This window comes from Papaver somniferum, chromosome 5 (genome assembly GCF_003573695.1).
Source record: "Papaver somniferum cultivar HN1 chromosome 5, ASM357369v1, whole genome shotgun sequence".
In the NCBI taxonomy this organism is placed as follows: Eukaryota; Viridiplantae; Streptophyta; class Magnoliopsida; order Ranunculales; family Papaveraceae; genus Papaver; species Papaver somniferum.
The window spans coordinates 190,569,813-190,584,120 of NC_039362.1; the positions used below are offsets into that span (position 1 = coordinate 190,569,813).

The window sequence follows — 14,308 nt, forward strand, 5'->3', positions numbered from 1 at the left end:
TAGACGGGTTTTTTGTTTGGTAATACTTGTCTGAGGGTTTAAGCATCTCATTTTGATTGTTTGATAAACATTTTGTTCCATGCTTATTATGTGTTTGTTAATATTCCTCTGAGAAATAATTATTTTGAAGTGATTTATAGTGTGATTCATTCAGTAACTTGAAGGAAGTTCTTTGATAATATAGTTGGATTATAGTAGCCTTTGATAATATGGTTGATTATAGTAGGTCATTCTTTGTATTGTTAGCATGGGAGATGAGGGTAAAGTTGTTAAAGTTTTGGTGAATTGAATATGGTTTAGTCTTTCATTCGTAGTCACTTATTCATTTTTGTTTCTTTCATAGTGTTTACATTGGGATGAGCTAGAACGGGATTATCACAAAGTCTTGGCGAGGTGATCCCTTGCACTATTCTCTACCAGGTAGAAGTGTTATTGCAATTCTGGCGAGTTGAAATTTAAGTCACTTGACTTCTTACATTTTCTCAATTACCTTGTGTTGGTTTGCTAATTTATGCAAGTGGTTAATTGCAGGAACAGGGCAAATTAGTTCTATTTGGTAATACTTGCAAGACGATGTTCGAATCAATCATATTTTTGTTTGTCATGCACCCCTTTGATGTTGGAGATCGATGTGAAATTGATGGAGTTCAGGTAATTTTTTTTTTACCGAGTATTATCTTTCTTTTTTGGAAATGGCCTTGTTGAATGTTTTCTCAAGAAACTCGTTTTCATTGAAATTTCAGATGGTAGTTGAGAAGATGAATATTCTGACCACTGTGTTTCTAAGGTTCGACAATCAAAAGCTAATCTATATGTAGGTAGGACATTTGTGTCCACCTTCATTACATTTTTGGATCATACTAGGTGGTTCAAACTACCTGCAATGAACCCCATTTGCTAAAATATCTGCACAAGCATTTCCCTATTTGTGGATATATGATTCGTATTGTTCAGTTGATTGATAGTTGCATTTTCTGTAGGAATTGATGCAGAGGTCAAGGACATGTGATCCATTATGTTCAGTTGATGATGTGAGCTCCCAAGATTTTGAAGCGTGTTACCAGCCAAAGACTGATTTCTTGAAAGCGTTTGCAATCGTTGGAGCAGCTGTGGGTTGCTGCCAATCAGGTCCATTCCCCATGTTTTGTTTGCCTGAATCGTCATTTGAATTGTGCTTTCTTTGATTGCTTATGAGTAGAACCATTGCATATAGCCATATAGGTTAAGTTTCTCTTTAACACTGTTCGTTGTTTATCTCCATTGAAGTGCCTAGACATGCAAAAGAACTTGCTGACACTGGTTTAACTGGAAGTTGTATCATGGTACAGGACATAGCCATGGCATTGGTATTCGGATTAGGATATGCATGGATTATCTTTGAGGAATCTTTAGCATTCAATAAAAGTGGAGTTGGATTATTGATGGCAGTTAGTTTATGGGTTATCAGAAGCATCGGGGTAAGATTCATTTCAATTTCTTGAGATTTCAGCTTAATGGGAAAAGTATATAGAAACATGATACTGGCTATTTTCTTTTTCGAAATAATCAGATGCTCCTTTCATTTCTAACCTCTCTTATCTGGAGGTTTTCATGTTTGTTTCTTTCCCCTATTAAGTTCTTATTTGTTTGGTTGTGACAATTTGTTGTCTTTTCTGGTACAGGCTCCCTCGACTGATATAGCTGTGAATGAGCTCAGTCATACATGTGCAGAAGTTAGTGAAATAGAATTTTTTTTTGCTTGGTGCAATGACCATAATAGAGATAGCTGATGCTCATCAAGGATTTAAACTGGTTACTGATAATATAACTACTCGGAAGCCACAGACTCTTCTTTGGGTGGTGAGTGGTCGCTACTCCTCATTGACTGATTCTTCTGATTCCATTTCCATATTATGACATGGTGTATTGGTGTTACCTCTGTTGTTTCTATTGAGCCATTTGCTCCAAAAGCATATAAGTAAAGTTTTATGCACTTTTTACTATCAGATGCCTACATATGTATTATACAGCCAAACTAATCCTTGAAGTGTTTGTTCACACTATTGTAAAACGCATTCTCAGCAGAAACATGTATATCTGTTTTTCATTCTAAAAATCTGCAAGGACAGAGAATCACTGCCATATTTTGATGGCTCATGTTATGAAGTTCTGGTGGCTTCCGATTATCCCATCCATGTCTAAGCTGAAATATTGAAGTACATTAGATATAGATTTGCCTAAGAGTATAGTCATGAAAATATATTCTTGATGTAAGTATACGTTAGATGCTTTTTGATATCTTCATGTGATTGAAATGCATGACGTTGCTGTGATAACACCATGGTTTCTTGCTGTACATTTCAAGTTGGAATTGTCACTTTCTTTCTAAGCTCAGTCCTTGACAACCTAACATCCACCATTGTGATGGTCTCGTTATTGAGGAAACTAGTGCCTCTATCGGAATACCGAAAGTATGTCCCAATCATGTCCTTTGTTTAAGATGTTCCTGGCTAATAATGACATTCTTCATTAGATCATTTCTAAAATTTATATCATGAATATCATTATCTTTGATTTGACATGTTCGTGTTTTGTATAATCTGAATTAGTAACATTGTGGCAAAAAGCAGACTACAAGTTGTGGAGATTCAGGATTTGCTGGTTTCTTTACACTTGAATGATGAATGATCAGATAGGAACTTAAACACAAGAATGATGGAAGTATGAATCTCTTATTATGAGCTTGGTGCTACAAAGTCGAAGGAGTGTTCATCTTTAGTTTCAAAATTAAGGAAATTGTAATCAGCATTTTTTAAAGAAATGATTAGTTTGTATTTTTGATCTTTTTGTTCCTCTAAAGATTGTCTTTTTTTTAAGAAATGATGTAAATTGATCTATGTGATATAATAAAACATGATTCAGTTTTTAATTTGGTTCATAATTTGTTTTAGTATCAATTTTAATTGTAATTTCAATTGAGGATTATCTAAATCGAAATAGGCCAGATACGTTCGGCATCAGAACAATAGATGTAGCGGGCAAAAAGATTGATAGCTCAAAAATGTAAGCAACCAACTTTAGGGCAAAAAGTTTGGTAGCACAAAAATGTAAGCAACCAACTTCGGTAGCTCAAAAACGCAAGCAACCAACTTCAGGGCAAAACATTTGGTAGCTCAAAAATGTAAGCAACCAACTTCAGGTATTTCACTTGCTCTATTATGGTTGGTCTATCTATGAAGTGATCAACGTTTTACTTGTTGTATTTTGGTTGGTCTAGCTTTAAAGCGATCACTATTTTGCTTGCTCTAGGGAGGTCGGTTTAGTCATGAAGCAATTAAGAAAAAAGACGCTACATGATAGTTGCTTGATTACTAAAGCGATTGCCTAGCTGCTCTAGACTTGTAGAAATCCCACCTTTTGCAACTCGAGAGCGAGAGCCAAATTAAGTCGCTTTAAGGGTTAGAGCGACTCAATATGGGCTTTTGCAACCAAAAATGCATGGTCGCTTAATCCAACTTTTCTTGTAGTGATACCAAAATACGCCTATAACGGTTCTACTAGAAACCCTAAATAGTTGTAGCTCTCGGTCATCTTCCATTCTTCAGTTTACTCCTTGTTTTCTCAATGGTTAAAGCTGATTAAACAAAGGCTTCCTAATTAAGGTTCTGCAGCTTCTACCTCTCGGAGTCTAAGTTGGATTACTAAAATACACGTGGACATATAATTATTATCAGGCGGTGGTGCACCGCCGTACGTAGGTGGTGGATTATACTTGAACGGATTTCCCTTTCTTAAGGCTCAAGTTTAATTTATAAAGCTTATTCCTACTATAGCACCTACTTGAATTCTTATAAATAAACATACAAGCTCTCCAATTCTGTGATACAAAGATATATAGAGAGCGAGAGAGATAGAACTTGAGAAATCAAAGTTAATTTGTGGATCGTTCGAGAGAAAAAATAGAGGCGAAGATGGTGTTAAATAAAGGAGTATTACCTCCAGGTTATAAGTTTATGCCAAGCGAAAAACAAATAATTAAAGATTATCTGGTTAGAAAGGTCCAAAACACTCTCCCGGATGTTAGTTGGTTTATCTTGGAGAAAGACATCTACAGGTATTCAAATCCGTTCCTCCTGTTTCAAGAGATCCAGAGAAACCAAGGATACTTTTTCACTCCCATAACCAAAGTGAGTTCATGTGGTAAGAATGTGAATCGAAAAACCGGAGATGGAACATGGAGTGGACAAAAACCAACAACCCTAAAAGATGATGATAAAAAACCAATTGGAACGAAAAGAATGTACAACTTCGAATGGAATGTTCCCAAGGAAAAGAAACGTGAAGTTGAACGTGAGAAGGGTCACTGGATCATGCATGAATATTCGTTGCTCCCCGATTATTACACAAACAACAATATAAAGGTATGTATATATGTTTTAACACCTCTAGATCATAATCTAGCTAACGATATTAATACGTATCTTGGATTCTATATATATATAATTAATTAATATTTATCTTGTAAAAACAGGCGGATCCCGAGTATGTTTTGTGTGAGATTAGATGCAAAATACCGATATTCGACGTCCATGGAGTACGACAAAAACAACCACAATCTCAACCTGTAGCAAAGAGGCAACGAACATCTCCCTCAACGGATGCAGTGCCTGCTGTAGAGCCACCAGCTAACAATAGATCTTCAATATCATGGGTTCCATCACCACTGCCAGCAGAAACATCTACATCAAAATTTGTGGATTTAGAGGCAGCACCAGTTTTCAATAACGTAGAATCATCATCAGATTGGGTTGCATCATCACCACCAGTTTTCAATAACGTAGAATCCCATTTAAACAACGGAAAATTATCAGAAGCATCTGCACCAGTTTTCAGTAACGCAGAATTATCAGAATGGGTTCCATCACAACCACCGGCAATGAAGACAACGGATCCTTATGTGCCTGTGCCAGTACCACCTGCACCAACAAGTATGCTTTCAGCCTCGATGCCTGACTTTGATGAATTTCTCAATGATGATGGATGGGAGGAGTTCTTTTCCTTCGATAATAATGGTTTACCAGCTGTTAAAGATAGCCTTAACACTACTACTCCAGATAATAATGAGTGGGAAAATCTGGATGATCTGTTACCAACTTCTGAAGATAAACTTAATAGTAGTACTCCGCGGGATAACAGCTATACCTACTACGACTCGAGAAAGGTATTAAAAGCAAGTGATTCTGAAGCAGTGAAGATTTCCAAGCTTGGATGGGATCCTGTTGCTTATAAAGCATATTTCCCCAATTTTGAACCCATGTACTAAACGATCGATAAAGATGTTATAATTCTACTGGTCAAACTATCAAACAGTTGTAATAGAATAGAACTACGTTGGGCTTGATCCCATAATGGGTACGTAGGCAGCCGTGCACGGTGCAGTTCCATAAATATATAAAAAACTATTTTCTCCAATTTTATAAATGTAGTATATTGTTCAGTTATTTCAATTCTTCTTAGCTTTACATTTTATTATATATTTTGCGAGGCTGCACTTTGCACTAGTTCTGTAATTTGAAAGGTATTCTTCTCGAGGACTGCACTTCGTATTTGAGTTTCAGGTTGCGGAGTTTGCAAAGCTTATGCTTGGCAATACTAGCTTGGAGTGGTTCAGAAGCCATACATGCCCCTTGTTTAGTCTGTATGTCTTCTTAATGTGATGTGTCCACAAACATGTTTAGCTAATGGTTATCCACAAATATAACTCTGTGGAATCCGTAGTCTTTTCAAAATTAACCCATTAGCTTCTTATCAGAGTTGGAAACTGATTCCGAGGAATGGAAATTTCTAAATGAATATATTCTCTTTCGTGTTGAAAATTAAGAACTCCGAGGCCCCAATCGTTCACTATAAGTTCATGGGAATTAAAAGAACAGTTACAATAAATTGAGTATCAATTATTTTCTCCTTAACTCACTGTCCGTCCACTGTTTTCTCCTTGGTTTAGTAGACTGCCTAAGCTACATAGGGATCACTTGTGGACCGAAAAGAATCCCCAAACAAAAAGAAAGAATCAAACGTCGGGTGCAAGGACACTGAAATTAATTAATCGATAACTACTCATTCAAACTATCGTGAAGTTTCTCACATAGTCATTTGCTCCGGCTGCCATATTTATGAAAGATGTATCACTTATCCTGATCCAGAAAGTATTTAAACTTAGATCAATTGCTCAAATTCAAGGATGTATACAAACTTCCATTTTGAGGATTTACAAACTTACTATACAAAGACTAGTGTTGCTCGTAATACTACTGTGCATCGTAATGCACTAGTGCTGCTCTTTTTCTCCACAACAAATGCCTATTCATCTGGTGCATTGAGATAAACACAATAGATATTCCTAACATAAACTTTATCGTGAGTCTATGCTCAATTAATGCAGCAGATGCAAATCCTGTAAAAAACGTCGAAACATAAGAGAATTATTTCTTTAGAATTGAGTCTGTGAAAATCAATGTAAGCCCTTGTTAAGAGTGAATGTAAACAGCATAACACTGGGATTAACAGTTACACGGGGTATAAAGTTCATCACAGGCCTTCATTTTTTCCTATTGGTTCAAAAAGAGTTATTAAAATGTAAAAATTTAAAATATGGTTAAAAAAATGACGTGGAGGTCATTGCGAAGGTCTAAATAAGCTTCAAGACCTTTATATTTATTTTGGCACCCTTCCTATTTAATAGGACCCATTGTTAGAGATGGATTTAATGTAAACAAGGGCCTAAAATCCTATGTGTCATAAAAAAAATAAGACCTTCATCCTCAATTGGAGAAGCTCTAAGCATTTGCACATGCACCATAATAAATTGTTGTATTTAGTGCCTTAGATACAAGTGTTAGTCTGGTATGGGCCTGATCCCTTTAAAGCCCATGTAATAAACTTTTGTTGCACCAAAATTTGGGCATCATGAGAATAACAAGAAAACCTATTTTCTTTTGTTGGCAAGAAAAACACATGTAATAGAGAGAGAGATGGGACGTACCAAAAGGGGGCTAGAGTTCTTGAGAGGGATTAAGAGAAATACCTTATAACCTTATTTAATTGTAGTGGAATCATTTCTTTGTCTTCGCAAATGGATGTAGATCATCTTGATCGAACCACTATAAATCCATGTGTTATGTGTGCTTGATTTTACTCTGATTTCATTTCCATTTTCAATTCTTGATTGATTGTGCTAGATTGTGCCATTTGTTATAATAAATTGGTATCAGAGCTCCAGGTGGGAGCGATCTAGGATGGCGGCAGAGTATGAGATTGAGAAATTTGATAGAAAGCATGATTTCAATTTATGGAGGCTAAAGATGAGGGATGTTTTGGTACAACAAGTTTGGTGAAAACTTTGAGGGAAAAACGGGTCTAGGAACAACATTGAAGGATGAGGAAAATGATGAACTCATGGAGAACGCACATGGATTCATTTTATTGTGTTTGAGCAATGAGGTCTTGAGAGAAGTGGCGACAGAAATGACTCCGGATGGGCTATGGAACAAATTGGATAGAAGGTGTATGACTAAACTCGTAATTAATCGTTTATATCTAAAGAAGAAATTATATACTCTTAGAATGCATGAAGAAATGTCTATTATAGATCATATTGATGATTATAATAAAATTCTCTTAGATTTGGCAAATATTGATGTCAAAATTGAATACGAAGAACAAGCATTTGGTTTGATTTGTTCCTAACCACCATCTTATAATAATTATATTGATATCCCGTAATTTATGAAAAAATCACAATTTCCATGGAAGACGTTAAAGAGGCTTTGAACTCTAAAGAGTTAAAGAAGACGGGTATTGATGGTAAATACAATTCGGGAGATGAGTTGCTTGTAAAAGGAAGAGGAAACTAAAAGTGTGGATTCGATAGGCGTAGATCAAAGTCAAGGTCTAAATCTAAATCCGATAAATTCTATTGCTTTCATTGTAAAGAAAAAGGGAACTTCAAGAAGGATTGTCCAGAAAGGAAGAATGTTGAGAAGAATACTAATCAAGGCACCGCAGCAAATATTGAAGTAGAAAGTGATGATGGAACGCTTCTCACGGTTAATACCGAAATCTCAAAGAATGGGTGGATTATTGATTTGGGGTGTACTTTTCATATGTATCCTCATAGAGAATGGTTTACGACTTATCAAGCTATAAAAGGTGGTAAAGCTTTTATGGGAAACAATGTCATTTGTAAAGTGGTAGGTGTAGGTAAAATTCAAATTAAGATGTATGACGGTATGGTGAACACTTTAACTAAGGTTAGGCATGTTCCGGACGTGAGAACAAATCTGATTTCTTTGGTACACTTGTGCTACTCAGGGAGTTACTTCTAACTCCATCTTTGTTAATTTATTCTTAGGTTGTTTACAATCAGCTGATGTGTTGAGGTAGATGAAACGTTTTAAGGTAGCTCATGCGTGCAAGAACCAAGGAACGAATCAGCTGATTGGAGAATATGAAATGAAGACTCCATTTCTATAGCATTAGCTTCCACTAAGTGTTAGACTATCTAGAAGGAGAAGTGCTTTTGAACATAAAGAGTCCTCTCCATCCTAGTTAGCTCTGGTTATCATGAGACACTATACTTATCGGCATTCTCTCCGACTCACATCTAATCCAATTCTTAAAGTAGATATCTTGCAACAACAAAAAAAACAAACATCGAACTTAAACTGAAAACCAAATTCGATTCACGGATTATAAGTTTATTTATGAAAAAATTACCGAAATAACCCTCATCTCGGCTGACTCGTATCGGCTTGATCTCGGCCGATTCAAGTGATATTTCCGAAACCTTTCCGACTCGGAGAAATTAGCTGTTTCATTATATCATGGGATGAAAACAGAATTTTCAACGAAATCTCGACCATCTTGGCTAGGATGACTACAGTGATCCGGACCCGATCCTTGATATGTTGGATTTCAAAATTCGCATCCACGTCCAACTTATTATAAAACTTTCCAGGCACTTACCCGCAAAAAATACAGAGGATCCCGAATAAATCCGCAGAGTCCGTGCCAGATACTCACCCCTAAGTTATAGGATCAAGAATTTTTGCCCCAAAATTATTGGCCCATTTACTTTGTTTGCAAAATCTAAACAAGAAGCATGTTTTGGAGCCCACTACGAGCGTATGAAAAAGCAATTTCATTCTAGACTTCCAGTATTTCACCTTTACTCTTTTGGTAGCGGAAAAAAAACCCAGTTTCATCTCTGTTTCATAAACCCTAGAATTCTTAATACCATCGTTCTTTGTTCAATACCAAGATCATTCATTATTTTGTTAAACACCAACATCCTTCATTAATGGAGTATTTCAATTTTCTACCAGAAGAAATTACGTACGATATATTAACTCGTGTACCAGTAGAATCACTTCTTGATTGCAGATGTGTTTGCAAAACTTGGAGAAATCTTACTCACAAACTATCATTCTCCAAGACGCACTTCCATCATCATTATCTCAATCATCCTTCTGTTGCTCGCTATGGTAAGTTAGGTTTTCTTGCTTTGACTAAGAATATGTATAAATCAGATGGTATTCGAATTCTAAAATTTCAGTATTTTGAATTTGACGAGAATCGTGAGTTAACAGCACCCATTTAGAAAATTACAAGGATGTATTTCTCCCCAAATCCATTTTGGTATGCATCGTCTCTTGATTCATGTAACGGAGTTGGTCTGTCTTTCTCCGAACATATCTTGTTTTCGACAATGGTTGGATGCACCTTTTTGTACCCCATAACAAAAGAATATGTTCTTCTTCCTCTACTTAAGAATGGTTTAGATGGTATTAAGGGTGATTACAGGACAGTAGGATTTAGTTATGTTTCTTCTACCAATCAGTACAAACTCGTAGTATTAATGTTGGAGACCAAGTTATACAAGTTCACATATACAAATTAGGCAGTAGCAGTGGATGGAGAAACCTCGGAAGGTTCAATGATGTATTTTCAAATGGTGAGTGGAGTAGTGGTAAAAACTGGGTTCTTTTCAGACTTGTGAAGGAAATAATTTTTAGACTTAATAAAAATAAAGATAAAACAAATTAAATTCAAAGGTGATGTAAATATTATGGAAAGACGAGGGTTCAGGATTTCACCATACACCAAAATTTATGTGATTCAATAATAATTTTGATCATGCAATTCTAGACATTATAATTCCAATCAAAAGTAATTGTGATTCTAATCATTGCCTAAATCAGATTTTCAAAACATCCATTGTTAATCGCAAGCATGAAATATCAAAAGCAATGAACCAAGCATATTTCATCAAGAGAAAACACAATTAATTAATAAAAATCATTTATTCAATTTTCATTCGGTGCAATTAATTATAAAAGGATTGCATAAATAAATTTAAATGAATTTTACCACATAACTTTTGGAAGAATGGCTTCCTCCATCACCCCTGGGATTGGGTTTAGCTCCTCATCCCCAAAACACATTCACAAGATAAATTCATGGCTAAAATAGGTGTTTCTATTGATGAATATAAGATGAAAAAGGAATTTGCAACGCTGTAATAGTGTTACAGCGCCACTGTTACAAAGGGGAAAGGGCTGAAAATCAACGATACAACTCAAGTGTTGTAAAACAACGACACTGGGTTCCACTTTTAAGACTGTTGAAGAACGACTGTCTTAGCTAGTCTGTTTTTCGTCTTCTTCCTCCTCGAGCAGCAGCACTGTAACTCTCTGTAACTCGATTCTCCCTTCTATGCAGACCTCTAAACTCTCTCCTAATGGTTTCTAAAACTTTTTCAACACCTTTATGACTTGAACCAACTCTTATATATCCCACAGACCCCAAATATCTCGTATAAATTTAAGATTTCTTCTTCGTGCAGTTAAGAGAATATCTCTCTTCAATCCTCCCTGTACGCGTCTTCTGACCTCTTCTGAGTTATCTAAACTCTCCAAACTCCAACTAAGACTTGAACAGGACCAGGACCAGGTACATCCATATCCTGGCGTAAAACTCTCAAAAAATCTTTGAAAATAATCAGAAAAATACGTGTCCCTGTTGAACTCTGTTTTACTTCTCCCGGGCAATTCAGCCCAATTGGTTGGGTCCAATCAATCTCAACTAACCTTATATGCTATAACAGGCCCAGAACACAATTAATTAATAAAAATAATCAGAAAAATACGTATCCCTGTTGAACTCTGCTATAACATCCATTGTTAATCGCAAGCATGAAATATCAAAAGCAATAAACCAAGCATATGTCATCTAGAGAAAACACAATTAATTAATAAAAATCATTTATTCAATTTTCATTCGGTGCAATTAATTATAAAAGGATTGCATAAATAAATTTAAATGAATTTTACCACATAACTTTTGGAAGAATGGCTTCCTCCATCACCCCTGGGATTGGGTTTAGCTCCTCATCCCAAAAACACACTCACAAGATAAATTCATGGCTAAAATAGGTGTTTCTATTGATGAATATAAGATGAAACAGGAATTTGCAACGCTGTAATGGTGTTACAGCGCCACTGTTACAAAGGGGAAAGGGCTGAAAATCAACGATACAACTCAAGTGTTGTAAAACAACGATACTGGGTTCCACTTTTAAGACTGTTGAAGAACGACTGTCTTAGCTAGTCTGTTCTTAGTCTTCTTCCTCCTCGAGCAGCAGCAGCACTGTAACTCTCTGTAACTCGATTCTCCCTTCTATGCAGACCTCTAAACTCTCTCCTAATGGTTTCTAAAACTTTTTCAACACCTTTATGACTTGAACCAACTCTTATATATCCCACAGACCCCAAATATCTCGTATAAATTTAAGATTTCTTCTCCGTGCAGTTAAGAGAATATCTCTCTTCAATCCTCCTTGTACACGTCTTCTGACCTCTTCTGAGTTATCTAAACTCTCCAAACTCCAACTAAGACTTGAACAGGACCAGGTACATCCATATCCTGGCGTAAAACTCTCACAAAATCTTTGAAAATAATCAGAAAAATACGTATCCCTGTTGAACTCTGTTTTACTTCTCCCGGGCAATTCAGCCCAATTAGTTGTGTCCAATCAATCTCAACGAACCTTATATGCTATAACAGGCCCAGAACAATCGATTCCAGTGATTTAATCTCTTAAAATCACGAACTACAATTCAAACCAAAATCTGGTTTGCTGTAACATGCATTCCCGCCATTTTCTTCAAATTATAAAGATGACCTCCCCCTTATCCAGTTCCGGTGTCCCTTTAGTACATGTCCTGAAATAGGGTTCCCCTTATCCAAATTAGGGGTGCCTTAAGCAATTCTTCTGGGATGTTTTCCGCCCTTTTTCAGGGTTCCTACGGGGTATTTGCGGTACACTTCTGGGGCATTTCCGGTACACTATCAACGGCAATCCAAGGGCCACAGTTTTAGCCAATTTCGCCACAAAGCCTTATTCTTCCAAAAACACCTACAAATAAATAAAATAACCAAATGAGTACGATATCGAACACTAACAATATATACAAATGACTTACATTAGACACATAAATGCGTCTATCAAATACCCCCAAAATTATTATTTGCTAGTCCTCGAGCAAATCAAAACTAAAATGAAATCCTAACTCACTGTCGCAGGCATCGTCGATTGCATTTAGCGTATGCAATAAGCCTTTAAACCCCTAGGTGTCCCTAGTGGCCGAGTTATAGTCTCGGGAGGGCTTACTAGAGATATACCCACAGAACCTTAATACTCCAAACCTTAGCTATCTACGCAGAACCTTGGAAGGCACTAAAGAATCTCCTTGATTGGCATACTTATTGACTACAGGAAGAAGTACCCTGATTGAAATTCCAATTTTTGTACACGAGTTTGCGCTCAAGCATACTAAAATTCATATAAAGTGACAGAGCTCTACTCAGAGAGTTGCACTATGGACATCATATTCGGAGTCAAAACTAATCACATGGATAGATCAAGAAGATGGATAAAGAAAAACATAGATGGTTTTGATGTTTGCTAAGTGAACGACGTTTCCCATATCTGTCTGAAGGCCTCCGCCAAAATGAACATATCCTAATGGATTGAGATACTAGTCTGACTAATATCAACACACTGGCATATATAAGGGTACCAGTAGTCGATAACTTAACTCTAGGTCAACACAACTGGCATATACAAGGGTACCAGTGGTCGATTTTATTGAATTTATTCCTTTTGGTCAAATGGTCTGGTCACAATTTTTTTTTTTTGTTTTTGTTTTTTTCAACTGTTTTTTTTTTTTTTTTTGGTAACTCAATCACTCTAATTCATTCTAGCATTGGTAACAACTTGAATCGTGGAACCCACCTATCACTTAGAGAAACATGGTTTAAAAACAAAATAAAATAAAATAAAAATAGAAGTGAAAAGGACTCAACGAGATATGGTGAAACTATCATGTTATTTCTAACACCTAAGCTCTGTGCTTTCATGAATAGACTCTTTAGATGTTTCCATCTATTCAGATTGGTTCCTCAACTCCTACAACCAAAATGCTTTCATCCACTTAGATTGGTTAGTGCCATCATAAATACGCATAAATTTCTAGGCTCTGGAGTTTATTTATTGCAAAAAGGTGACAAAAAGTGTTTCTTCCCCACCCCCAAACTTAAATCTAAGATTGTCCTCAATGTTCTAAAGATGAAATTAAAAGCATGAACAAGGAGAAACTATTACCACTGGAGGGAAAAGAAATAAGGAAGGATATTACCGTATCACATGAACGCGGGAGCCTCCCAGTAAATGCTAAATTTATATTCATTAGATAGACATCAAATACCTCTAAAAGAATTGTCACCTTCCACAGTCGTATACCAATAGTCGAAACAATTGTGGGTCCATAAGACCAAATAGAACTGCCACGAATAAGAGACAAATCCTCAAGATCAGAAAAATGAGCAGATAGAGCACAACCTGATCTAAAGTTTCTCGCAAGAAAACTGGATTTATCTGAGGTTCCCACATGGGCTTCATATGAGTGTCTCGGCAAACAGATTCATCCGAAAAACGGGTCTCTAACATATGGATTTTCTCCTGGACAGTATCAGGAAGATCGGGTTGTGGAGTCTGAATAGACTCAGGGAATACCTCACTAGGCTTGAGTACCAAGTTAGGGACTTCCAATGGGGATACTTGACGATCACAAGAATCATTACTACCCCCAAACTTAGGGTTTTCACTACTCTCAGACAAACCTTTAGTTATTGCTTGGATTTCCGGATCTTCCCAGTCCTTAAAATGCTCAAGAGATTCTTCTAATTATGTACCCCCAAACTTAGAATT

The 14,308-nt window shown here is 36.3% G+C and overlaps 1 protein-coding gene and 1 pseudogene across 1 annotated transcript; both read left to right on the top strand.

Annotated features, from left to right (window-relative positions):
* Positions 1–247: 247 nt before the first annotated feature.
* Positions 248–1,769, top strand: LOC113280387 (annotated as a pseudogene).
* Positions 1,770–3,950: 2,181 nt separating this feature from the next.
* LOC113280389 (NAC domain-containing protein 2-like) lies at positions 3,951–5,302 on the top strand. Its single transcript, XM_026529016.1, has 2 exons — positions 3,951–4,400; positions 4,511–5,302. Exons 1-2 carry the CDS (start codon positions 3,951–3,953, stop codon positions 5,300–5,302), a joined length of 1,242 nt encoding a protein of 413 aa, XP_026384801.1.
* The last annotated feature ends 9,006 nt before the right edge of the window (positions 5,303–14,308 follow it).